At 39.6% G+C, this 25,883-nt stretch overlaps 1 protein-coding gene across 2 annotated transcripts in view; it reads right to left on the bottom strand.

Moving 5' to 3' along the window:
• Tmtc2 (Transmembrane O-mannosyltransferase targeting cadherins 2) overlaps positions 1 to 24,612 on the bottom strand; it is a 695,552-nt gene extending 670,940 nt beyond the window's left edge. For both annotated transcript variants that reach the window (XM_083110417.1, XM_083110426.1), the window contains exon 1: positions 24,266 to 24,612. In XM_083110417.1, coding sequence (XP_082966543.1) covers positions 24,266 to 24,351 — 86 coding nt within the window. In that variant the 5' untranslated portion in view covers positions 24,352 to 24,612. The remainder of the gene's footprint in view (positions 1 to 24,265) is intronic.
• Between the last annotated feature and the right edge of the window lie 1,271 nt (positions 24,613 to 25,883).

Raw genomic sequence — 25,883 nt, 5'->3', positions numbered from 1 at the left:
GCCGAGATACTTTTAACTGGGACACTTAATAGTTTCGCTTCCAATGATAAAAGGCGATCTCTTGACGTAAACGGAGCTCCAACCGGTATCGTAGCGATGCAGATGGAGATGAATAAGTATCCATTTCACAAGGTGTTCTTTCACATTCAACAAAATCACTTGTTAATCCTATTATGCTTCCTCAGGAATCGCGTCTCCTTTTTTTAAAAAAAAATCTCTCTCTCTCTCTCTCTTCATCTCCAGGCACAGTGCACCATCCCAGCATCCCTTTTTCAAGAGAGGGAAGCGTCATGTGATAACATGTTGCTCCAGATCTTTTGTTCCAGGAGAACCATCTTCCCTCTCTTTTTTCCGACTTTCTTTTTGTGTCGTCTCCCTCCATCCCTTCCTTCCTCTCTCTCTCTCTCTCCTCTTTTCGGCATCCTCCACCAGAGCGCGTCCGTGTCCCACTTCATGTCAGATGCCATCAACACTCCTGATAACGGCAGTCGCCCTGGGCTTGGCAAATACAGATTCCATTTGCGAACTTTCAGCGTATCCTGCATCGCTGAAACCCGCAACGGGAGTTGTGCAAAATGCGATTTCTTCTACAGAAATGGCATGAAAGGGAGGCGCGTTTGTAAGAGCCTTTTTCGAAACTGCTACCGTCCTCTTCTATGTATAGAGGATTCTGCTTTTTATTTCCTTCTCTACCCTCTCCCAAGAGAAATAGTCACTCTTCCTTCGAAAGTGGAGAAGTCGCTAAACAACTCGTAAATTAAGAGCATGACGTAGCCTTGTACAGTCACGAGAAATTTAGTGTTGTAGAATTACTGAAAGCAACTTAGAAACTCCCACAATTTATATATGGCGTAGTGCTTACGTCGTCACCTTGTAATCAAGGGGTCCAAGGTTAGACACCCGGTGGAGGCAGATAGTGGTTCAGATCCCACTTTGAACTGTGAGTCCAGTCTCGATTAGCCATACTGTGCATAAAGTGGACATAAAACACAAACTCAATAAATCAATCAAAGCTTTACTGTAATACAATCTTATGTAACATTACCAATGGACGTTAACCGTTATTAGCGTTGTATACCAGTAAAAGCTATAAGTCTTAGCTAATTTAGGCTTTCCAGTGATTCTTTGTAAACTCTACATCTCTCTCGACTGTACATATAGGGTAATCAAATTATATAGACGTTTCGAATTTTTACATATTACAAAAATCATATCGACTAATATATTCTATATATTTTTTTCCTTGGATTAAAGGTTCTGGTACTCTTCAAAATGTTTTATCATTATTACTCTGTTCATTATATAAATTACTCAAAAATATTGTGACACATGCTCGTAAATGATTGTGCATCTACGAAGTTACTGGGTGGCGTGTGGTCAGCACGACGTACACCCAGCCGTTGTACACCAGGCTATGCTACTCATTAGTAGCTACCCACTTTCCTCACGATGGTGGGTGGCCATCGGTCCCACACACAGGCCGAAATCTAAATAGAAAAAATGTTACGCTTCCCCCCCCCCCCCCGGAGACTCCAACCTGCGTTCGTCCCGGGCCCAAGCCCAAAGCCTGGCGCCTTAGACCGCACGGCCATGGATATATATGCGTATAGTATGCCCAAAAAATATATCCACTGCATTATGATTTGTTAACTTCATTACTATTGTTATACTTTACCAGCTTTTCGTGTATCTGATGTTTATTATCTATTAGAAAATTTGGCCAATGGGTTAGTAGTACACCCACCAACACTTGATTCTACTCTCTAGAAATTTAGTAATCTATGTTTGGGACATAATTAGCAGTTACCCTTACATATATAACAACGGCAGTAACTAGGATAATACATTGAGGCTGACAGTTAACGAACTAAATTGTGAAAACAATAAGACTTCCATCTTCTAGGTATTTTGAAAATAATTTTTCCTTCATAATTTCTCTCACCTTAGAGATATCCTACAAAAATAGATGTACAGTCACGGACACTTCTGGGTTGTAATGAATACATTGACGTTTAGTGGAATCGTTACAACCCAGCAGTGTCCGTGACTGTACAAGGAAGGCCAATACCAAGAAGAAATAAAAAAAAAATAATGTGAACATGTATTTAAAAACTAGGCTCCATTATTACATGTACAATACATGCTTATTTACTGTTAACGTTGCATTAATTACGCTTTCCATCAACACGATGTAGGTGAAATTACGGTGTATTATTAATTTCTTCAGCATGTTTACCTGCAAATAAATTACACTACTATAAAAAATGGAAATTAAACGGGAGAAAATTTTAAACGTGTTTCCTAGCACAAATGCTGGTTTAAATTTATTTGAGACCATTACCATTTTAAATTTAAGCTTACACACAGCACACCCAAGGAAAACAGAACATGGTAACTGCAATTAATTGACAGTCTCCTAGTTTGCGAATTATTTGTTGCGTAAACAGGTGTGGAGAGCGATTAAAGATGAAATAGGAATTCCATGTTTAGGATGAATCAAGAGCAAAATGTTTAATGGACATTTCGAAATACTGAATTGTACACATATCTCTCATAAACAAACAAACATTTCATATTGCTATATTTGCATTCAAATTTATATAAATATTTACTTAATAAGACAGACGTAAATTGAACATACAGTGTAGATGTGTGTTCATTTGTACTTTCCTGTTTGGAATTCATTTGAGGAATGTAAGTCTGTAACAATAATGCATATACGCTGCAATATGTTCTGAGTTATGGTTAGTCGCAAACTCGTTTCTTGAGTTTGGAGAATTTTTTTCCTATTTTCAATTTTTTTTAAAAAAGGAGGCGGTTATGTAGTAAATGGCAAAGTAAGGAGAGAGCTGTCATATATACACTCTGTGCCTAGAAACCCCGGAGCAAGCAAACGAAAACAAATCTCTGAGCTAGTAGTGATTCGAGAGAGCTCGACCAATAAACGCGCGAGAAAAGAATTTAGCACATGAAGGGAAAAGAGCGGCTGCAGCTACCAGCCGTTTGTAGCAGCGCGCACTGCTGTGTTCCGCCTGCTCGTTTCCTTCCTTTTGTACCGTTATGCGCGTCCTTCGTCCACAGATTCGATAGACATGAGAGTGCTGCAGGGAGAGGATTTCCCTCGAGCGCCAAATAGTTCGCACTGACCACGCTAGATAGCGTACGGAATTGAGAGCTTCTTCGCTCGAGCGAATAACGCTCGAACAGGCAAAACGAGCGGTCAGGAACGTATACTCTAGGCTAGCTAGGCTAACTGCGAAGCCTGAAGTCTAGGGAATAAAATGCAGGAGAAAAATCGATAAAAAATTTAAAATAATATTATTCATATCAGTGAGATGATGATGCTGATTCTGAAGTTGGCAACCTGATTTCTTATGAGTTGGCAACCTGATTTCCTATGAGTTGGCAACCTGATTTCCTATGAGTTGACAACCTGATTTCTTATGAGTTGGCAACCTGATTTCTTATGAGTTGGCAACCTTATTTCCTATGAGTTGGCAACCTGATTTCCTATTAGTTGGCAACCTGATTTCCTATGAGTTGGCAACCTGATTTCCTATGAGTTGGCAACCTGATTTCTTATGAGTTGGCAACCTGATTTCTTAGGAGTTGGTAAATTTATTTTTTATCATATATAGCCTAGGACCACGTAACATAGTGAGATAGCCCAGATGTTGGACTCAGTATACGTCACTGCGAGCGATATACGCTCGAATCCCAGTAGTTCATGTATAACCGTAATGCACTAACGGGCCATGTACAAATATTGTACGTCACTAACCTATAATTTTCTTATGATTTTATGAAGTAGAAGCGCCAAAGCCACAGAGGATATTTTCGTGGCCATCTTTCTAAAATCAAAAGAAAATTCAAGCAGGAAGATTTGAGAATATACTTCTTTAAATATTACGTGTCCCGCGATTGAATGTCGCATTAATTCTTAATAGAAAAATATAAACCAAACAAGTTTATCAGAAACAGCCATGACGTGCCCATGCCTATTTTTCCACGCTTGTCGCCACATGAGAAACAACTCTCAAGTCACACGACAGATTAGAAATTTAAATATCATTTCAATCTGAAGCAGGCAAAAGAGAATAGGAAGAAATAAAAACGGGGGCAAAAAGGAATAAATAAAACTCACGAAAACCAAGCCCTCAACATGCAACCGCCTGCACTGGAAATGGGCGCCAGGAGGGGAGGGAAAACACGGAAATGTGCGGAAACAACGGGACGGTTTCCATATCTTGTGCCGAGTTACACTTAACCTGTGGTTATTTTTTGCACGTTAGTGAAACGTCACCAGGTAGTAATGCCGGAAGTAGGTGCGATTCTGATGCCTAATCTGCTTGGTCGGTGGGAAAACTGCGCAGTTGTACCGCTTCCTATACTCGAGAGCGGTGCCCTTTGTAAAGCCGGTCGTTGTGGCATTCTTCGTACGGCTTGAATGTCGTTTTACATGGTGATGTAAAATTCATGAAACACGCTGCGGCGGTCACGGTTTGAGCTCCCATGCGAATTAGGCACTGAAGAAAGAATGATTAAAGAGTCAGTATTTTGAGTGCAGGCTATGAAAGTTTCCCCGATGTGGACTTTTATGTTCTGTCGTGTGTCCTTTTATGAATGTAATCTGATTAAAGGTGGGGAAAAGTGGTGGTAAGTGCGAGCGTCAGAAACATCAATTCAGGAGCCACAATAGATACATGAGCAAACATGTTGGAGCTGTGGTTACAGTGCGTGGACAATGCAGCTTGTCTTGATTGGCAATAAAGTTTGTTGAACTGCTGCCAGAACAGTCCTACAACTTTCGGTTTGCAAAAAGATAAGCTTTCACCTATGCATTTCAATGTGTCATGATGGTCATATTCTTAATCTCAGCAATGATGGAAGTGATGTGATAAGCACAGCGCTCCGACCCCCTTGCTACCTTAGTTTTGCTCTCGGGTAAAGTCAAGATCAAAGATACTTGGAGGAAAATAATCACTCACAATTTTAATTCATTTTTCCCCTGTGCACAAAAGTCTTGCTTGTGCATGACGTGCTAAAGTGAGAGTTTAATTCGTTAACCTCATATTGCACAAGCCAAGCCAAGCCAAGCATATTGATTAGCACAGCGCACTGGGTTTTCTCTCATCAATATCATCATATCGTCACTCAGCCACATCTTCGCGATTAGCCAAAACAGAAGAAAAGCGAAGTAAAATAAGCCAAAGCAAATCAATCAATCATATTGCAAATATAAAGTGATTTAATAAGCTGATGAGCAAATTGTGTACACACATATATGAACTTGTCTTGTCTGTACCCTTTGATTAGAGAATGAGTAGGTAAGCTCTTGAAAATAGTTTCTTCGAAAATTGAATCTCAGATGTTACTCTTTAATGGTATTAATTTTCTAACGAGATTGAGTTCTATAAGGCAGCTCATAAACTTAAAAGTACGCAAGCTAACACTTACAACGTCCATAAAATTTATCAACGTGTACAAAAGACATAAAGGAGAATAACTATTCTTAATCCAGTTTTTTTTTTCTCGCTAAGAACTAGTTTCGCCACTCCAGTCTTTGTGAGGTATATCGTGTTATTTGCGAACTGTATGTGAATTCAGCTGTATAACTGGCTCCTGATCTCTTTGAAGGGTACCAGAAGATAGCTTTAAAGAAGGATCTGATTAAGTGTTAGAGGCAACTGTCGCAGGAATGTTATTGCGTGACATACACGTATAAAATTTGCATATTAATAGCAACGAGAAGCTCGGAAGAGGACCATTATTACAAACCCAAACAGGGGACCAACCGCTGCCTTCAGCCTCAATACTGCATCGCCAAACCGCAAATGAAATAGCAGCAGGTTGACCGCTTACCCCAAAATGACTGATGCGTACCGCGTTACTCGCACCAATATGTACCTCAAATACTTCTACAAACCCTAACTGTATATCGCCTTTAATAAATTAATTACATTACATTATCACAAGCAGATTCTGTAGTACACTTGGGTTATTTCATGCTGCTTATTTAGATGGTAATGCATGATCGATTATAGGTAATATGAGGTTGATGAGGATGATTTAGTCTGGGTTAAAAAAACGTGAAGTGCTCCCCTGTGCATTGCACAACGCCATGGAGCCGTAAAAGGGGTGTGGAGTTAGGTCTGAACACTTTCTTGATCACGATCGAAGGTGAGGGATGATGTGATCAGCACCACGCTCCTGGCCGCCTTTACCCCCCAGAGTTTCCTCCAGGTACCCACTTATACGACCCTGGGTGGGCGCCGAAGCCGCTAGAAACCGGAAAAAATCCCGGTTTAGTTTGGATTAGAAACTCAATTATGCAATAAAATGTCTAAAATGTGAAGCTACAAATACGATAATGTCAACCTTTATTAGTAATTTCCTGTCTCTAAATGCAGACAACGGCACTGACGCTTTTAGGACTGCTGCGCCAAAAAGTGAGCTATTAATTACCCAAAGTTTCGAGTGAATTGCTGTACCAACGCATCAGAGGATTTGTAACCGAAGTAACATTTCGGATATTCAGAAGATTTCGATCTTTTTCTTTTTCGTATGGTCTACTCGTTTTCAAGATGGAAATTGAAAGTAAAAATACTTGACCAACTAATTAAAGGATGTCGCTTATGATTAACATAATGCATTAAGGTGTGAATAATGAAATGAACAACATCTAACTAGAAAAGAATTGTCAGGACGCTTCTTGCAGAACAGCAATACAAATACAGATATGCTGTGTGTTTAGGTTTATCACGAAGTTCTGTACCACATTACCTGTTGCAAGAAATGATTACCAACTGTCTTTCTTTCCTTGTGTGTGGCAGTTCCGAAACTTTCTTGGGTCCTTTAGGGGAATATCAAGCGGCGATGCAGAACTGGTGAGTCTGCTCTATCGATTTCAGATGAGAACAATCTTGTAGATAGTGTTAAGTGTACGGAGTGATGTCAAGGGTGGCAGTTCACTTACTTGCAGTTTGTTTTCTTAAGTCCATTCTAAGCATATAAGGAGCTGGAAATACAACTACTACTTTGATTACAGGGCGACGACGTTACCATTACGCCATCGGCGAAACCAAGTAGTGAACTGGGAGATGAATGTATCGTCAACGGTGAAAGGTTGAAATAAAATATGAAATGTAGTTAATTGCGGCATTTTCCATCATGATAACGCAAGGCACCACACAATATTTCCACTCCAGAGAAAGTTATTGTTTGGGCACGGAAGTCAATCTAGATCGACTGGAGGAATCCCAACGCGAAAGGGGAGGTACTGAATGTAGAAACATTGGAGAAATTACGCTGGTTTCAGTCGTGATTAAGGCTCAACTTTTGCCATGGCCACGATGTGTTCTATCAGCAGCAGATGATTTTCGTTGAACCTGCTTTCCCGCCTGCGTTTTATTTGCATTAGTTTCCCATATTTTTTCCACTAGACTTGTCTAGGAAGGGATAAATATTCCATTAGTATTGAGGGAAGACGTGTTCATGGAGTAATCAAATAAACATAATCTCAAAATTTGGTCAAAACACTACACTGTTTGATAATATTTTGAAAGTTATATTAATATCACACAAACGTAGGTTGTCAACTTCCTGCTGGAGTTAGCACAGCGCGCTACGACGCCAACGATCCTGGGTTCGAATCCAGGGAATGGGCATTGGTGTTCTCTTTGGGTGTTCCTTCATCAATTTCCACACGTATCACTCATCCTCATCTTCACATCATCCAACAAAAGTGGATTGTTTATAACAATATGATCATGGTAAATAAAATTAATGTATGCCTACATCAAGCTAATGTTTACATCCGAACTGTTGAGAGAAAATTTTATCAGTTATAATTTTAAATTATTTATTAATAATAAATAATAGTAACAAATTATAACTACACTAAACTGAACTATCCTTGAACTACAGTAAGTTGAACCTACCCATTATTGCTGTATATATACACAACCCTTATTCACCATAAAAGACAATGGGAAAGTGTTACTTCTTTGCAGAAAAGAAGTCAATATCTCCTATGAGGTTAGCTTGGTTGTGATTCTATAATATTTTATTTTTTTAATTGGGGGCTATAACTTACTTTTATTTAGTATTTTCCAACATTATTTGTGATTTATTTTTATTGCTTTCCCGTTAGCTTTAACTTGATATGTGGGTGTGATCAATAGCGATCGTTTTAACGTACCTTGTGCATTAGAAAGCAATTCTGGAGAACCGTTAGCACAATATATCCTTTTCAGATCATCCACGAGAAGCAGATGAATGGACGAATAATCCTAACGTGAAGAATGAGGGATAAAAAAAATGAAGTAATCTAGAGACCTTACAAAAAAAAGTTGCGGTTAATACCAGTTTGTAGCAACATCGTGAATCAGGCTTCGAACGACATTTGAATTTTACATTTGCAATTAGTGTGGTCACATCCTTTTGACAACTCCGCATCCCGTCACAGCCGACAAAACCTAATTGGATCATCTCTTTCCTTGCTCCGGCGGTGGTCGTCGCCGTCGCATTAAAATCAAACAGCCTCTCCCCGTTTGAATGATTCATCGCCTGACGAGGCATCAACAGAAGCTGTCCTTCGAGGAGGGGGATCCGCCACGGGGAAGGAGGGGCGATTCCTCCCTCCCTCCACGCGCTCCGTTCATTTGCAATGCACGATTTTGCGGGTTTGTTGCGGTCCGACCAGACTCAATCGCATTCCTCTCTTCTTGACAATGGGCTTAGATCTTATTTGCAATTCCTCTCCCTTCGGGAGTTCCTGCCTCTGTTGCCGAGATACGCATAAACAGGCCTCAGGGCAGAAGCTACCAATCAGATCTGTGATGTTTGACACGATAAGTCCCTGCGGGGGAATTCGTTAATCTACAACTATATAAGGGTATATTTCACATTTTTGTAACTGTGTACTCTACATTTTTTGAATGCCATGGAACGAAGCTCATGTGATTGTTGGACTATTACTTGCACTACAATTTGGCCACAAAAATCTTTCAATTATAGTGCATAGTTTAGGAGGGGTTTAGGGTGAACAATGGAGCAAATCACCAGTAATATAACAACTGCAGCAAATTTAGAGGTTTAAAGCTGAATTTCATGGAGCAACTAGATATATGGATTTAATGCTCTAGAGTGCGCATCAAATATCCTGCATATGGCGATAGCCAATAGCAGCGCACTGCAGCGGTGCCATGTCGAAATCTCACACGGAAAAGAGACAGCTTGGTTGAAACGCCTTGTCACGAACTAGGCAACGCCGCACGTCTGTGATTCGCTGGTGCTGTTCAGCAGTTCAAGGCCATATGCAGGGGATTTGACGCGTACTCTAGTATTGATTGCATTGAACTAAATCGGTCAAACGTTTCAAGGAAAAAATAACAGCTTTATACATACAGACACACACATACATATATACGATTCATATAGCTCTACCTAGAATACATTTTCTGTATTAAAAAACGAATCTCTCCATAGTTTTAGGAATCGCATAGGATCTACGCGTAATTTGGCAATACAAATTTTGTTGAGGAAATATTTTGATAACGCCAAATGCAGTATTTAGTTATTTTAATCTGAAATCTCCATTGCTAGGTAGTTTGGAGGACTGATCTGGTATTGTATTTGAACGAGATCCAACAAGTTGTTTCAACATAACGGATATAATATCTACTGAAAAAAAGTGGAGAAATACACTTGTGACGGTTGATGCGCGGAAGAGAGTTTGATTGATTGAGTTGGTGTTTTTAAGTCCACTTTATGCACAGGAAGGCTAATCGGGACTGGATCTACAGTTTAAAGTGGGATCCGAACCACAATATACCTCCATCGGGTATTGAAACCGGCGACCCCTTGAGTACAAGGCGGCAACGCTATCACTGCGCCATCGGGTGCGAGGAAGAAAGATGCGGTTTCTTCTATAAGTTGTTTTCTTGCTTATACAAACGTCTGGTTAGGTTTATTTGTGACGCTTTTATGCCACTTTGGTTCATCGCGACGATGAGGATGATTTTAAGATGAAATTAACGAAATAATAATCACAAATACACATGTAGAGAACACGCCTCACATGGGAATAATCGCGCTGTGAATCCAGACCGGGACTCTTGTACAGCGACCGGCAATAAAACTGAGCACCTAGGTCCTGAAATACTCAGTTCCCTATGTTACCATCGCCGTTGCCTTAGGTAACATAGGGAACTGAGTATTTCAGGATCTAGGTGCTCAGTTTTATTGCCGGTGACTGTACAACAATTAAACACAGATCGATCTATGATCATTATTGTCGGCTGCAACAAATCTATGGTTTGCGTAAGCACTCAGTATAGCTTTTCTAAATCACTTGCTCTATAAATTATAACAAATTATTTCAACAACTCATTTCTTCTTCTGCACGGAAGTCCCTCTTCCACCATCAGGAAGCTACGAGTTGAACGCGAGCGAGATGACGTAGATGTCACTGCAATCGAGCGGACTTTGCCGCGGTTGCTCCCGCGAGAAATGCTTGTTGCTTCCTCGAAGCGGGACGTCGGGTCGGTCGAAGAGGCGACGGAGATAACCGAATGCGATGGCAGCGAGCGCGGCCTCCCTCCACCACATTGCTCAAGAGGAGAAGGCCTTGGAGCAGGGAGAACAAAGGAAATTGGAGCACACAGTCAAATGCATCCTCTCCGAAATATCTGAAAAAACTTGCTCTGCCTGACCATCTGTTGGAAGTTGAGCAACCATTTATATTAACCAAACATTTTACAGGCCACCGCCCCTCCTTTCTTCCTTAAACCAATCTTCATTTTCCATTCCCTCTCTATACTAAAACACTATTCTATTCAGTAAAAGTACATAAAATGACCCAAGAAATGAATTGCGATGAGTGTATCTCCTAGCTTGAAAAAAACTCGATATTGATCCAGCAGTGAAAAAAAATACTAATTTTGTATTTTTGTTATATTTCGTCGCTTTCTACCTGTCTAGGTTAACCTCGAGAATGAGGATGGATGTTAAATCGACGAAGGATCAATGCAATGAAACGTTTATTGCTTATAATAGCGTCCTGCGCTAACCATTCCGTCACTTGCGCTTACTCTCGCCGATGCTGGTACATCTAACAGATCCTGTTCTAAAATTTATCCTGTTTTGCAAAACTATCATGGAATTTATCTCCTTCGAAACCTGAAAATCTTAAACGATTGAACATTAAGAACACTTTGTCCAGAGACGCTAATCTGGATTGGACCTACAGTTTAAAGTGAGATCCGAACCACTGTGCAATGTGTCACCACCGGGTATCAAACCCGAGACGCCTTGATTACAAAGCGAAGATGTTACCATTATTCCATCCGAGAGGCTCTAGCCTATTTTCATAATAACTGATTTGTAGGCTGGAATTTGGACACTTGCTTGCACAGTTTATTTTCAAGATATTGACATTAAAGCCAAATGAGTTGTATGAAGGTAGTATTCATGTCGATATTTAGGTGCGGTAAATTGTCAATATATCCTGTGGATATACAAATCACGCCTGAGATAATAACACCGGGAAGTCATCGACTGTAAAATGTCACAGTTTCAAGAAGAGACAGAAACTTGTCCAGTTGCAGTACTTTTCCCAAAGTCACACAGGTCTACCATTTGTTCACCAGATAAAGGTAAGATATCCTGAATTGGCGGTCGCTTGCTACGGGTGCTATCAATAGTTAGGCAATTTCTGTGAAGTCTATGTTTTCTATTCTGCGTTTCACCAACTCTTACGTGTATCAAATTGATTTTCAAATACAGGTCCGTTGTGTGATGCACTATCTTTGCCATCAATTCTAGGGTGTCGACTCCAATAGTGGGTTTCAGCAGATCGTTACACGACAACCTACTATTGAAGCAATGTAGTCACCGAAGCAGAGGCGTATATTCGGGGCTATCTAGGGTATCTGCGAAGCCCAGACTCGGGGAATAAAATACAGAAAAAAATATCTATCAAAAAATGTGCATAAAAGTTTTCATTTCAAGAAGAAGATGAACCTATTTCTTAGAAGTTCGAAACATTGCCCGCTTTCTTTGAATTCGCGAGACGGCTGGCCCAGCTGGCGGAAAACTCCACGGGGGTGACGGGTAAGCTTGTCAGGGCTCCGATCAATGTTGAAAACCAATTTTTCCCACCATGTAATTTCTCCAGGATCGGAGAATTGTGGAGTCAAACTGTTACAGGACAGAGAACAGGGTTGCATATGGCGGGGAAAAAACCCTCTGAACTTCCTCAACATTCTGGGTCAACGTTGCAAACCAATTTTTCCCAGCACGTAATCTTCCCAGGAATGGTGAATGTTGAAGCCAAATTATCGCAGGAAAGGGGAACACTATGATATGGTGCGAAAGCCCAGATTCTTAACCCAGTATACGCCGCTGCAACGAAGATACCATTATTACACCATTTTAACTAACCTTCAAGATACAATCCTCTTCACCGTAGGAATTACTGTACGGAACAACCTCCGATAGATGAGTGTTTGCTTTAATTTGGAGCCCCAATCACGCACAAAATGACGCGGACTCGTTCCTTGCCCGAAGCAATGCTGTTCCCTGCACTCACCCGTTGATGGAGGCAAATTGGAAGGATAATGAGACTCGGTACGTATTGATGAATTGTACTTGTCGTTCACTTAACGTGTACATTGTCGTTCAATCCCGGCGAAATTGCTGTTCGAGCCGAATTAGAGTTCCGATCCAGGTACCCCATTTGCAGCGGACGATGGGCATCCTTTCCAGTTGATTCGGAAGATGGTCGACGAGTGGCCGGGAACGAATTGCATTGCATTACGATTAATGCATATGCGGGACGAGAGCGGGCAGGTTTATCATACACTTTAATTAAACATTGAATCAATACCCAATTCTGTACGACGAATCAGTTCGGTTTAGATTTTTCATTGCTTGGTAACCTTATGAATATAGATCGAATATGCGGAAATACATTTTTGTTTATAATTACCAAGAAATTAGTGATAGGCGAATATTGTTCACCTACACCAATCAGTAGTAAATCTGCCCAAAACGAGGCAATTTATTTACAGTTAAGGTTAGAGAATTTAGTAAAGGTTACTACGTGAAAAATGTTCGAACAAAGAGTTTGTATTAATAAATAATTTCATTCTGTTGTAGATTAGACACACACAGGAGATGTACTATGTAGAAATTTTCAGCGAAAAATGCAGGCTCGACCAGGACTCGAACCCGGGTCTCTGGCATACCGTTGCGGTAGAACTGGTAGAGACGATTCCACGCAGGTAAAACAGCGATAGCAAGAAATCAGACGAGGCCAGGCCGGCTCGGTAGCTCAGTGGTTCAAATATTTTCCAGAAATGAAAAGCAATGCAGTAATTTGGTTAATAGCTAATACATTATATTATGTATTCTGTAAAAAGCATGAGAGCAATAGCATTTTGTTCACACTGTATATAAAAAGAACTAGACGGAAAAAGTTACAATATCCAAAAATGTATCAGTATTTTGGAAACTACCTCAGTGTTCTTTAGAAAACATTAATTGCATACTTGTGGTGTGAAAGTGTAAACAGGTATTTAATATAAGAAGAAATGTATATTTATATTACAGGTACAAATGTATGTTTACACCAAAAATATTTGATAAGATAGCGAAATTAGGACTCTTACTATATACAAATGTTAAAAATTCTATACAATACTTTCAACAGAAATTATGTAAGTAAGCAGACTTTTTTGTATGTATATATGCTAATAAAATAAAATAATAATAATAATGAAAGAAAAAAGTGGCTAGAGCAATGGTACGGTATGCCAGAGACCCGGGTTCGAGTCCTGGTCGAGCCTACATTTTTCGCTGAAAAGTTCTACGTATTTCATTCTATGTTTGATTTTCTTGTTTGTATTCTGCTTATTTAGTATTGCTTTTCTGTTTTATTTAATGGGGTTTCAGATTACATTCCCTCTGGAGGCTTCCAATTACATTTCAAGTAGACAATTAACTTTTGTTGTTTTACTTACGTGAATAGTGATGATGGGAATAAAGGAATGAGTGATGAAACATACTTAGAAGCATAACTGAAAACATAAAAATGAAAATAAATGAACTTCCACACCTGGACATGATTCGTACTCGGAACCTTGAGATGAAATATCCAACTTGCTTAATGAATGACAAAGAGCAAATAATCCAGAAAGAGAGAGGTTTCTCTTTCTCCCTAACTTTTCTCTTGTTCTAATAGAGAGGAATTAGTGGAGGGAGAGAGAGAGAGAGAGAGAGAGAGAGAGAGAGAGAGAGAGAGAGAGAGAGAGAAAGGATCCCCTCCTCCAACCTTTAGACGAGAAGAATTGTAAAAAGCGAGAGAGAGAGAGAGAGAGAGAGAAAGAGAAGGAAGAAAAAGTCTCTCTCTCTCTCCCTCTCTCTTCCTCTCAAGTCTATTCCTCCCCTCCGTCCTTCCCCTTCTTGGGGAGGGAAGGGGGGCAGAACAGTAGAGAAAGCGAGAGTGAGAGTCTCTCTCTCTTTCTCTTTCTGCACTCCCTCTCACTCTTTCTCTTTCTGATCCCCTCCTCTCTCTCAAGACAGAGATAGAGAGAGAGAGAGAGATAGGGGGAGGGGAGAGAATGAAGTACAAAATAAGAAAATTATTGTACAGAGCTGTATCGTTACCTTATAAGTGTCCGAGATTTCTAGATTTTGGAGGGATGCGCCTACACTGTGCTCCCACTTCCGACACAAAGCATACGTAAAATTGCAGAATAAATGCACTGGCCTAGGCTGAATGAAACATTACACACTCAAACTGCTTTTCAGACATACAGAAATGCTAGAATCAACTGTGATATCAGTATTTAGACAGTTTTACAGAGAAGTTTTTGAAGTTTGAAGTTTCACTTCATGAAGAGAGAAACTTATTAGATACTGTTTATTAGAACTGTTTCTTTAGAATTTAACCGAGTCGTGCAAGAAGAGGCTTTATGTCTTTAAAAGTTCTCATCGCTAGACTATTGTAATGTTTTCAGGGTAAGATAAAGTCTACAGCAATAGAATGGACCTTTGACTTGTACGAAAGTATTTTGAAAAATAATTAAGCATATATCGCATGCGCAACACTCTTTATAAAGCAATGGTTGAGCATGTATTGTATTCTAGCCATTTCACGCCGCAAACAAATTTATTTAGACCAATTGTGTTGATTTGGATAAATATTCAATCGCAACAGCAAAAAGCCATTGAAACGTTATCCTAGATTCGAACGCAGAGTCTGCTGGATTCACAGATCGTTATAATTCTTGTAATTTTTGGCATTTCTTATTAAACCCATGTCTATAGTCCAAATAACAGTAGCCTTAAAAGGAAGCCACATATAAGAAAAATAAAACTTACCAAGAATTTAAGACTTATTTGCGCTTGTAATTTTGTTATAGAATTACAACCTTACTTCTACTTTGATCTTAAACTAGCTAGTACGACGGTTGACACTGAAAATAGAGCCTCCCTGGTCATGTAGTGCTAACGCTGTCGCCTCCTAATCAAAGAGTCCCGGGTCCGATCCCCGGTGGAGGTCTAATCCCAAGTGGCGTATCTGAACATAAAATGGACTTAAAAAACAAGAAAAAGGTAAAAACCATCTCTATGCTATTGGTACACTGCTTATTTGTGCTGACCTAAGATTGGAATTTGGAAAAGGCACCGTTGCACAGACACGCATACAAATAGCCACATTCTCACGGATCTCGGTTTCGTCTTGTACACTTCGAATGCAAGCTAAGAAAACCGGTTAATCGTAAAGTTTTCCGGGTGTCCTATACGTTCTTGCGGCGACTGCTTGATGTTCTCCGCCGAGACCGATTCGTTACGAATGCGAATCTTGTTTCGTTCGCGAATGTGGCGACGCCCGGTTCTCGCCAATAAAACCGAAATAGCTTCGCGGATTTAATCCTTATGTTCGAGATACGTGGACGAAGTCTGAAATGTCGTAAGATCCAAGAGGCAACACAAAAACACATCTCCGGAAAAGCTTAGCGAAGATACTTCCATGAGGTTTTAGCTATTCAGGTAATAAAGTTTCTAATACAGAATTCACATGGTATGCCGATAGATAGAGCTCCTGAAGTGACACAACTTGCCCGAGGTTTACATATTGTTCTTTTGTCAAAACGTAAGTCATATTTATGCTTAGTTAGACAGCTTAAACGGGACTGGCCCGGTAGTCCAAAACGGCAGCCATGCCTCCATTGGAACTCGAACCCGGTACACCTTCATTACAAGGCTACCGCGTAACCACTACACCGCCGAAGACGGTTTACTTGTTTTTATATTTTTATGTCACGTTTCAGCCTATTTAGCTTAATCGTGGCGATGGTATGAACAATACAGTAGTTGGTTCGTTGATTTCAATAACGTTGCTTATTTGTACCGTCAGTTAATCGTGACAGACAAATGAGAAAGCAACGGAATAGAAGTGTCAGGGAAGTAGAAAGAACCACCCATTGCCTGGACTGACTCAGGAAAAGTACATGCAACCTTCAGACAGGCTGAACTGTAGCGAGATTTGAACTTTCATCTTCCCAAATACGAATCCGCAAGTTTAATCGCTAACCAGCAGCGAGAAACATCATTAGAAATATAATAATAAATACAATAAAGAGCCCTTGCATAGTCAGGACTTGAACCTGAACCTAAAGCTCTGTTAACTAGAGAGTATAGTTGATCCGAACGTAGTCTTGTGACACCAAAAGTCGTAGATGTTTGCATTCAAATTTTTCGCAATATAAAGTGTATTGATTCGATATTGAAATTGACACTCGATACTGAAAAAGCTACTAAGGCCAAAAGTTTATTTGACACAAAGTAATACAATTGATATTTCTGTCTGTCAATGTGCCTCAACAGTTGTCATTACGTAGTATAACTTCTCAATACTGGATTTACGAAGATAAATTTTCTTAAACTACCTAACAACAATATAAATTACAGTGGTTATTTTTCATCCACCTGTCAGTGCTGATCTACACCCTTTATTAGCCATCAATCATATCTCAGATGCTACCGGAACTACAGAAAAATAAAAAGTACCAAATATCGTCTTTGCGAGACACAAATTGCAATTTTTGACATCCACTTTAGTAACACTGCGTGTTGTAAAAATAACTATAAAAATACATCAGCTGATCGGTGGTAGCGTAACTAGTGTGTATGTACTACTACACTACACAACATAGTTTGGTCACACGAATCTGTATTGAAGGTCACAGGAAGCATGAGCATCGTAGGACATTCAGACTGATATTTCTTCAGTGAAAGGTAAGTTGTTAATTTATTTTGTTGACTTATGGTATATGCGTTTCGTTCACAATAGCTGATAAAAGATTCGCGCTATTATCTGCAAGAAATTTACAATCGGATGAGTCGATAACATGTGGAAATCGTCCATTATCGGACAAAAGGAGGTTTAAAAAAATATTTTCTATTCCACAGGTAAAAGGTAAAGTTCCCCGTACATATAGCACCGTGCCATGAAGGTACATTTAGAGGATGTAGAGGTAGGGCTCCACACATTCTCGATCTCGGTTATTTTGGAGGTGATATTATCAGCACCACGCTCCGGCCGCCTTTACTTCCCAGGGTTACCCCCAGGTACTCTTTGATTTGAAGCTCAGTGAGCTTCAGAGCGGTTTTATGCGAGGACAAGGCCGGAAAAATTCCAACCCTGGATCACCCACCCCGGGAATAATGTTGGTCGGTCGGCTCCTATGTATGTATGTATGTATATAAACATACACACATACAGAAAGAGAATTAGAGAACAATGAAAAAGAGAGATGTGTCCACTCAAGTGTACGGTGTGTGAGGGGAGGATGAGTTTGTTACTGCCTGAAAACGTTAAAACATATGGAAATATTAACTGTGTGTAACTTCAGCTTCAATTTGCTTTAAGCCTACAACGCCGAGAGACTCACGAGAAAACCTTTACATTAATTTTACAAAACCGAATCTCGCAAGCTAATGGATTATTTTTTCCTTTGTCGCACGGGGCTTTGTAGACGTCGTTGCGTGACGCAAAGAATCAACAGCTAGCTAGGCGGCGGAGTGTTTGAACTGGTGCCCCTCCAGCGGGCGAAATTGCCTCCCTTACATGTTTTATAAGTCACATCCTGTGATCATTCTGGAGGAGGATGTAGACGAAGAGTGGGTGACGTCATAGCGATGCAGAAGCAATCGAGGATTGTTGGAGGAGCGAGAAGCAGTTGGAGTTGAGAGTACAGGGCAGGATGGAGGTCTCTCTAAGAGCAATCTTGTCTCAGGGTTGCTTTTGTGTTTAGTTCTAATTATACACATACTTTAAAAATTATGTTTAAAATTCTAATCTGATTGTTGTATCAGGAATTTTAAAGAACGATTTTTTGATAATATAATTTACCTTCTTTCCTCCATATTTAGTTGCATATAAAGTCGCAGTGTCACATTTTGTTATGATTTTCATTGGCGTACGCAAGAGGGGAACTGAAGGGGCTACAGCCCACTCAGAAATAGTAAGTGATTCAAAATGAAAACAGTAAAGAACTAGGGGAACACCAAACTGCTAAATGCAAACGGCCCTAAAAAATATTTCCCATTGTATTTTTGTCTTTGAACGAATTTTAAAATTAAGGTTAAAAATGATAATTACGAAATATGTTATTGTGTATCCCCCCAGAACGCAGCTATGTCGTATTCACCTTTAGAATTCCTGCCAAACCCCCTCCCCCCAAAAAATCTGGCGTATGTCAGTGACGATTTCTGATATAGCAATAGATTCTGCAGCCGACCTTCGAGGCGGAGTGGTTAGCACGACGCCAGTTCTGGGTTCCAATACCGGCCTGGAAATGGTGATCTTTATGAGTATCCCTTCTTAAATTATATCATATCATCAATCATCCTCATCGTTGCGATTAGCCAAAAGTGACAGAAAAGTGAAGTAAAATAACCCGTATCAATCAATCAATCCTACATATTTCTCCGAATATTAAAAAAGAAAGGAATTTGGTAAAGTTTACATCAACGTCACACTCATCTGTACTAATCGGGACTGGACCTACAGTTTTGAAGTAGAATTTACAGTAGCGACACTAGACGTACATTAGAAACATGACCATTGAGAAAAGCAGGTAGAGAGAACACAAAAATTCTCAGATGCTCAAGATTAATTAGGAATATGGTATATTGCAGTAATATATATATATATATATATATATATATATATATATATATATATATATTGATAATCAAAATAATATTCTAAACACTTGGGAGGAGCCACTCCTCTCGGGGGTCCGTGGCCCACCCTGGTCCAACTTATGGTCGCCACAAGGTATTCGAGTGTACCTTTGCCAGAAATCGAACCTCAACCCATTGAGTCCAAAGCGATACCGTTAGCTACTAAGCTAATGGTAAGGTTCGTCTCTGATTGATTAATTGATTTGGTTTATTTTACTTCGCTTTTCTGCCACTTTTGGCGAATCGCGAAGATCATGATGAGTGATGATATGTCTAAATTGATGAACGGACACTCACAAAAACGCCCATTCTCAGCCCGGGATTTCAACTCGGGACTCCTGGATCCGGCTTTATTTTTTTTCGCAATACGTAGTTTCTTTTACCATGTGTTTTACGTAAAGCTTGTACCAGATTATCTTTAATGACTTGTTAAAATTGTGAAAACTAACACCTGTAATAACTCTGTAAGTACTAACTTTTTCAAATCTGAACGTTTATAACCCTTAGTACAAATGGAGTGTGCGAAGTTAGGGAAAACACAGCACATTCGGGAATTTTATTCTATTCGTTATAAATTTCCAGATAGATCTGCTAAATAGATATGTTTGATCATGAAGTTTTATTTCGGTGGTACTAAAACAATTTCTGCTGCTGTCTGAATTCATTCAAATGCCTTTCACGAATCCATGGAGATGAATTTAATCACATGGAGGTGGGTTTCTGGTAATATGAACCAAAGTGAACATTTAGTTACTGATCATTGCGACAACGTCCAAGAAACCTGCGACGCAGTTGCTCAAAGACAGCTCTTCCAAGACATGAAAAGTTTGTTCTTCCAAAGAGCCTTCTAGTTTGACTTATTGAACGTATTTAAAATTATTGGTGAACCCATTTCATTATAATTCGACAAGCTCCTTAATAAATTAGTATCCTTTCAAAATTCATATTCATCCTTTCATTCAAAACCAACTCTTTATCGTTAAACAGAACCTATATTAGACTAAAATCTCAATCACTATGGCAAAGGACGGAGGTAAAAATTAGGACAAAACAATAACAGCCCCCACAGAAGATTCTCCTGATTGTCGGTTGAGGATCAGCAAGAATTCAGTATCCAGCAGGAATAGAGCCAGGTAATTTGGAGCGTGTTTGCAGGAGATACATATTGATGGATTACAGTGGGCAGGTATACAAGTGAGCATTAAAAGTGGGCACATGTATGCTCTGTCTCTCTCACTCATACACACTTCTCTTTCTCTCTCTCTCTCTCTATCTCTCTCTCTCTCACACACACACACACACTTCTCTCTCTCTCTCTCTCTCTCTCACACACACACACACACTAACACACACAAACATACATACATACATTATCTTTATCCCATGTCTCTGTCCTTGTCTTTTTTGTCTTATTTATCAATATCTACCATTCTTTTACTTCTCTGATGCGTCTACCCCTCTCTTCTATCTCCATTTTCCATTGCTACCTATCCCACAATTGTAATGAACAAATCAGAGAGAGGCCAAAGTACATTCCTCTTCACAAAAAGTGGCACATTTTATGAAGTTGAAGATTTGAAGTACGTGATTTTATCCGCACAGAAATGTACAACAACATACATGGAATGAACCATTTGTGAACATTTCAAGTATCGTCACCACAAAATACTTATAAAATCCAGTCCAAAATGTGCGTATTTACAGAAGACGAAGACTAAATGTTTATTCTTTGAGTTTATTGAGGTGAGAAATTAGGTTAGCGCTTGCAATTTTTGATGAGCTAATATCGACCAATGATGGTGCTCATGATTTTCGTGATGAAATAGCATATGGAAGAAAAGTTGATAGTGGAGTGCCTTAAGGAAAAAGAACAGTCCTTACAAGCAGATCCTTGTTTTTATACAAAGATATATATGCACACACACACCATTCCTTGTGAGCGTTGAAAGGTACTTTTCATTGATCGGAGTGCTTCACGTTGCATATTTCTACTGTTGTGGGATGAGATCGGTTGACGATGATGAATGCAAGAAGAAGTTTATTTCGACAATAGCTCTTAATTTGACAATGATTTGGAGTGAAAATAGTGCTGCTTAATGGAAGATGTATTTTTCTCTTACTAAGCAACTTCACAACGAGGAAGTTTTATTTTTATTAAGGAATCAGTTAATATTTCCAATTTATCACCACGTAGAAATACGCAAGAATACGGATAGTGTGAAAATGGTTGTACGTCTGTGTAAATCACCTATGGGTGAAAACCAAACAGTTAAACATGAGAATGAATATAAGAGTAGGGTAAACTGAAATTTTGAAAGAGAATAAAATTTAACAACTTTTTCACCGAACTAACATTTCTCACTGGAGTAGATTTATCTACGGTTGAAGAAAAATATCTAGAACCACGAGGTATGAAGCTACTGCATTATAACGCCATTGTCTCGGAGGGTAGTTATATCAGCTGAATATAAAGTTTTGTATATCTTGTAGTCTTATATAACTATTTTTGAATTCACGTATAAAGACACTAAAAGTCCGATACCATTGTTGAGGCATAAACAAACACTACGCTTAGCGGTATAGTTTAGTTGTGACAGTATAAGAACAATTCTTATTGAAAATAGATTGGACTTAGAATTATACGTCTCTCACTTTATTTAGAAATTTGCACAGTATATAAATGCCATATCTATTGAAATTGTTGTGTTTCATAAAATTTCAAATGTATCGATGAAACTTTGGAAATGTTGGACAATGAGGATATGAATTAAATTTGTGTATTAAATAGTATGGGTCGTGTCAGAGGTATGACCGTGGAAAATGAAAATTAATCCATTGAAGAAAATAGGCACGTGAAAAAGAAGCAAAAATATAAATAAGGAAACTTAATAAAGAGTTAAGAAATAGTCTAAAATCGGAACCATAAATCTGGGTGCCCTTCATTCCCATAATTCGTAGAGATGATTGCAACACAAAAATATGTTGTTGGTGCCTGCAAAATAAAACCGAGAGATACCTTTTTTTGTGAAAAAAGAGTAAGCAAGGCATTTCCGAAGCAGGCACAAATTGTCAAGAGATAGGTTCTTTTAGGCATCATTGACGCCGATACAATCTGATTTGTATTGCCAAGTTTTGTTCGATATTCACAAGACAGGCAAGTAATGTATATTTGTATCTCATTGCAAAAACAAGTCAGCTTTGTAGTTCGCTTTTATAGGTTAGCAGTTGTGATTACATCAGGAATAGGCGAATGAGATGACGAACATAGTACACATCGCAGACGAGTTATCTGCTACTACACACCGCAACATGGAGCGTATGGTGTTGAGTTTCTACATGCATATGGTGGCTTCTGCGGTCTTTACAATCAAGCGCTGAGAGGGTAGCAGTCCAGGGTAAAGCATGGAAGTGTGTACTCATCCTTTCAACAATCATAAATCCGGTCTCGCCCTTATAATTAACACGGGGTTGAAGTTAATAGAAAATGGAAACGAAAATTATATGGTTTACAATCCCCAACACCGCTAGAGTATTGCACGCTGCGATGGTTTCGAATCCCTCATTTATTTAATCTCATCCCACACTCTCACTGCCCTGATCAAGCTACAAAAGCTAGACTTAAAATAAAGATTGATTGGTTGATTAATTTGGTGTTTTAAGTCCACTTTATGCACAGTAAGGCTAATCGGGACTGGACCTACAGTTTAAAGTGGGATCCGAACCACTTTGTGCCTCCACCGGGTAATAAAATAAAGAAGATATGCTACAAATTCTACTATTTTTTTTATAAGGTCACTTGATAGCCAGACAACAGTTCTAATGTGATATGTTACAGAATGTGTGCATTCGTGCTTCTTGTCCTAGTCTTGCGTTTTGGACAATTCGCATGTCTCGAAAAAAATACAGAAAAAGTAAACAACCTAAAAATAAAATTTGTTTACTATTCCATGCACCTGGTGGTGTTAAAATATGACAGTCCTCCAAGTTCGATCCCTTTGATCGAATTTTGCATCAGGATTCAAATTCAGTTTTGATTAGTAACCAGTGTAAAATAATTTGCAAAGCGTGAACTTTTATACATACTCTTTTTGTACGATCCAAAATAGATGTTGTACAACGTAAACGTCAAAAGGGCATAGAATAACGACTGTTTGAAAATCTGCGCTTAATTTTGATTGCCTTGAGTATGAACATGTGTAGTTTTTTTTATGTACAAATTTTATAGTTTCTTGTGACAGCCAACTTTACACAACAGGCGCGTAGGGTAACTAACGGTGAATCGAATCACAGAATGAAAAGGGTCACTTTTGAAATTCTATGTTCCTACACGAAAACAAACGAACTAAAGAAAGTGCTTCGATCTGACTATGAAGTTTGTTGAACGTAGAAAATACCAAGAAGTAGTGTATTTGGAACTGGCGAAAAGAACAAGAAAATACCCGTATTAATGGTAAGTAGACGAGTAAAACTATGTTTTATAAATTAATAAGTGTATTTTTTAGCATTATACTGAACTATATACGATATTTTAGAGACCATTTGTGCATAACATGTTATTTGCTTGTAGTAGAAGAGGTTATGAAATTTTCAAAGTTGTATTGGTCCAGTAGGTAAGTGGATACACGTAAAATGCTCTGTGGGCACCTAAAGCATTAATATTTTTGGACACAATGCACACTATTCGAGAAAAAAGTCTAACAAAGTCAGTGGAGATGTTTACAATTAAGCTACATTTACAATATGTGCCAAAACGACTATGATAATGTTTCTACGTAAAGTACCCCATACTATAATACCGTGCCATTTTTCACTCGGCATTGTATAACAAGAGATTGCTTTAGAAACTTCAAATAGCACTATGAAGCTCGGTAAAGTGGTTCGCGACCACCGAAGGACGAATTTAACTGCCCAGGGCGTGGTTGGACCCTCTCGGTACGACCAAACGCTAACAGGTTGCAAGACTTCTCGTTCGACAAGCGGATCATGTTGCGAAACAATGACTCACCTGTCATCATACACGAATCCTGCGTCCAGCGTGTTGTAGTACAGGACGAAGGCCAGAAGACAACATCCCAGACAGACGTAATCCATGCCTCTCGCTTTTAATCTTGTGTGCTTCTGTTGGGCCCAAAATTGATAGGGTTATGTGTTTTTTAAAAAAAAGAACAAAGTGATCACACGCCACCTGGTGCCGCGCAAGGAAAGCTTTGCAGCGACCACACTGGTGGGGAAAAAAAGATACAAAAACTGCTTCCTCAATCTATTTTTTATACAGCACTCGCGAACGTCGGATGATATTTTTTCCCCCTTTTTTCTTTTTATCAAGCGAGAATCGACCGTTACGCGCTGTATCCCGTACAGACAAACACTGAGCCGTCGTTCCAACGTCCCACACTTTAAAACTGCCTCAGTCATCGATCCTGGAGACGCGAGACTCGCCAGCAAGTGGTACAAACCGGCGCGCTTGATTCCCCGCGCACGCCGCGCAGATGTCGCCAGCAGCGCACAACACAACCTGCTGCGCAAAGAGAAGAACATGGATCCTCCCCCAGTCGTGAAGGTCTGCGCCGCGCGATTGTGTTTACCTAGATCCTTCTCGCAGAGGTTTTTTTCGGGGGCAACTGCATGGAAGCGTATTGCAATAACGGAGCTCACTCTCATCCCGCAACGTTCTTCTCGGTAGCACGCGTATTCTCGGAATTGCGAATCAAATGGGTTTTCGCTCTAAACAACCATTAAATCTCTCTGCGATAGCGCTGTATCAATTCGTTAAATTACAACAAATGTGTTTGTTTCGCTACTCAGGGTTTATTTTGCCAGAGTCGCTTATTTCTGTCACTAGGTTAATCGAGACGACACCATGAAAGCTTGATTGATTAATTTGGTTTATTTTCCTTCGCTTTTCTGCCACTCTTGACTAATCGCGATGTGTATGCGTGATGATATGACGCAATTGACGAAGGGACACTCACAAAGAACATGCATGCCTACGCCAGGATTCGAACCTAGGACCCCTTGCGTCGTATCGTGCTGTGCTAACGACTCCGCAATGGAGGTCTGCAACAAGATAGAAGGAACGTACAGGTATCATTATTATTTTGTGCATCATTTAGTTTTTTCGTCACTTCTCTATCTATTGGGTTAATAGGGTCGCTTTTCTGCCACTTTTGGCTAATCGTGACGATGAGATTTAGTGATGATATGATAAAGGGACACCCCATGCTTCCGGGATTTGAACCTGGAACCTCTGATGTCGTAGCACGCTGTGATAACCACTTCGCCACGGATAAACGCTAATCGCGACGTTGGGTATGAATGATGAAATGGATGATGGGATAAACACAATTATATATCTATGCAGTACAAAGGGTTCGAACCTGCAACCTCTGAATTCAAGACGCTTTACGCAACCACTACGCCTCGGAGGTCGGCGAAATTAATTTATCGGTGGTGGAGATCGTACATACTTTTGGCTAATCGAGTCAAGTATGAAATGATAATTGTATGAAATTGGTGATTGGATAATACCGAAGGAACATACGCGTCAAGGCCAGGACTCAAACCTAGATCATACGATAGCGAAATCCTGAGCCGACGATTAACAGTAATCGTTACCGAGGCTG

This window comes from Lepisma saccharinum, chromosome 1 (genome assembly GCF_977018435.1).
Source record: "Lepisma saccharinum chromosome 1, izLepSacc3.1, whole genome shotgun sequence".
NCBI classification, from domain to species: Eukaryota; Metazoa; Arthropoda; class Insecta; order Zygentoma; family Lepismatidae; genus Lepisma; species Lepisma saccharinum.
Note: the sequence above shows the minus strand (reverse complement) of the source record. Positions and strands in the feature narration are given on the sequence as shown.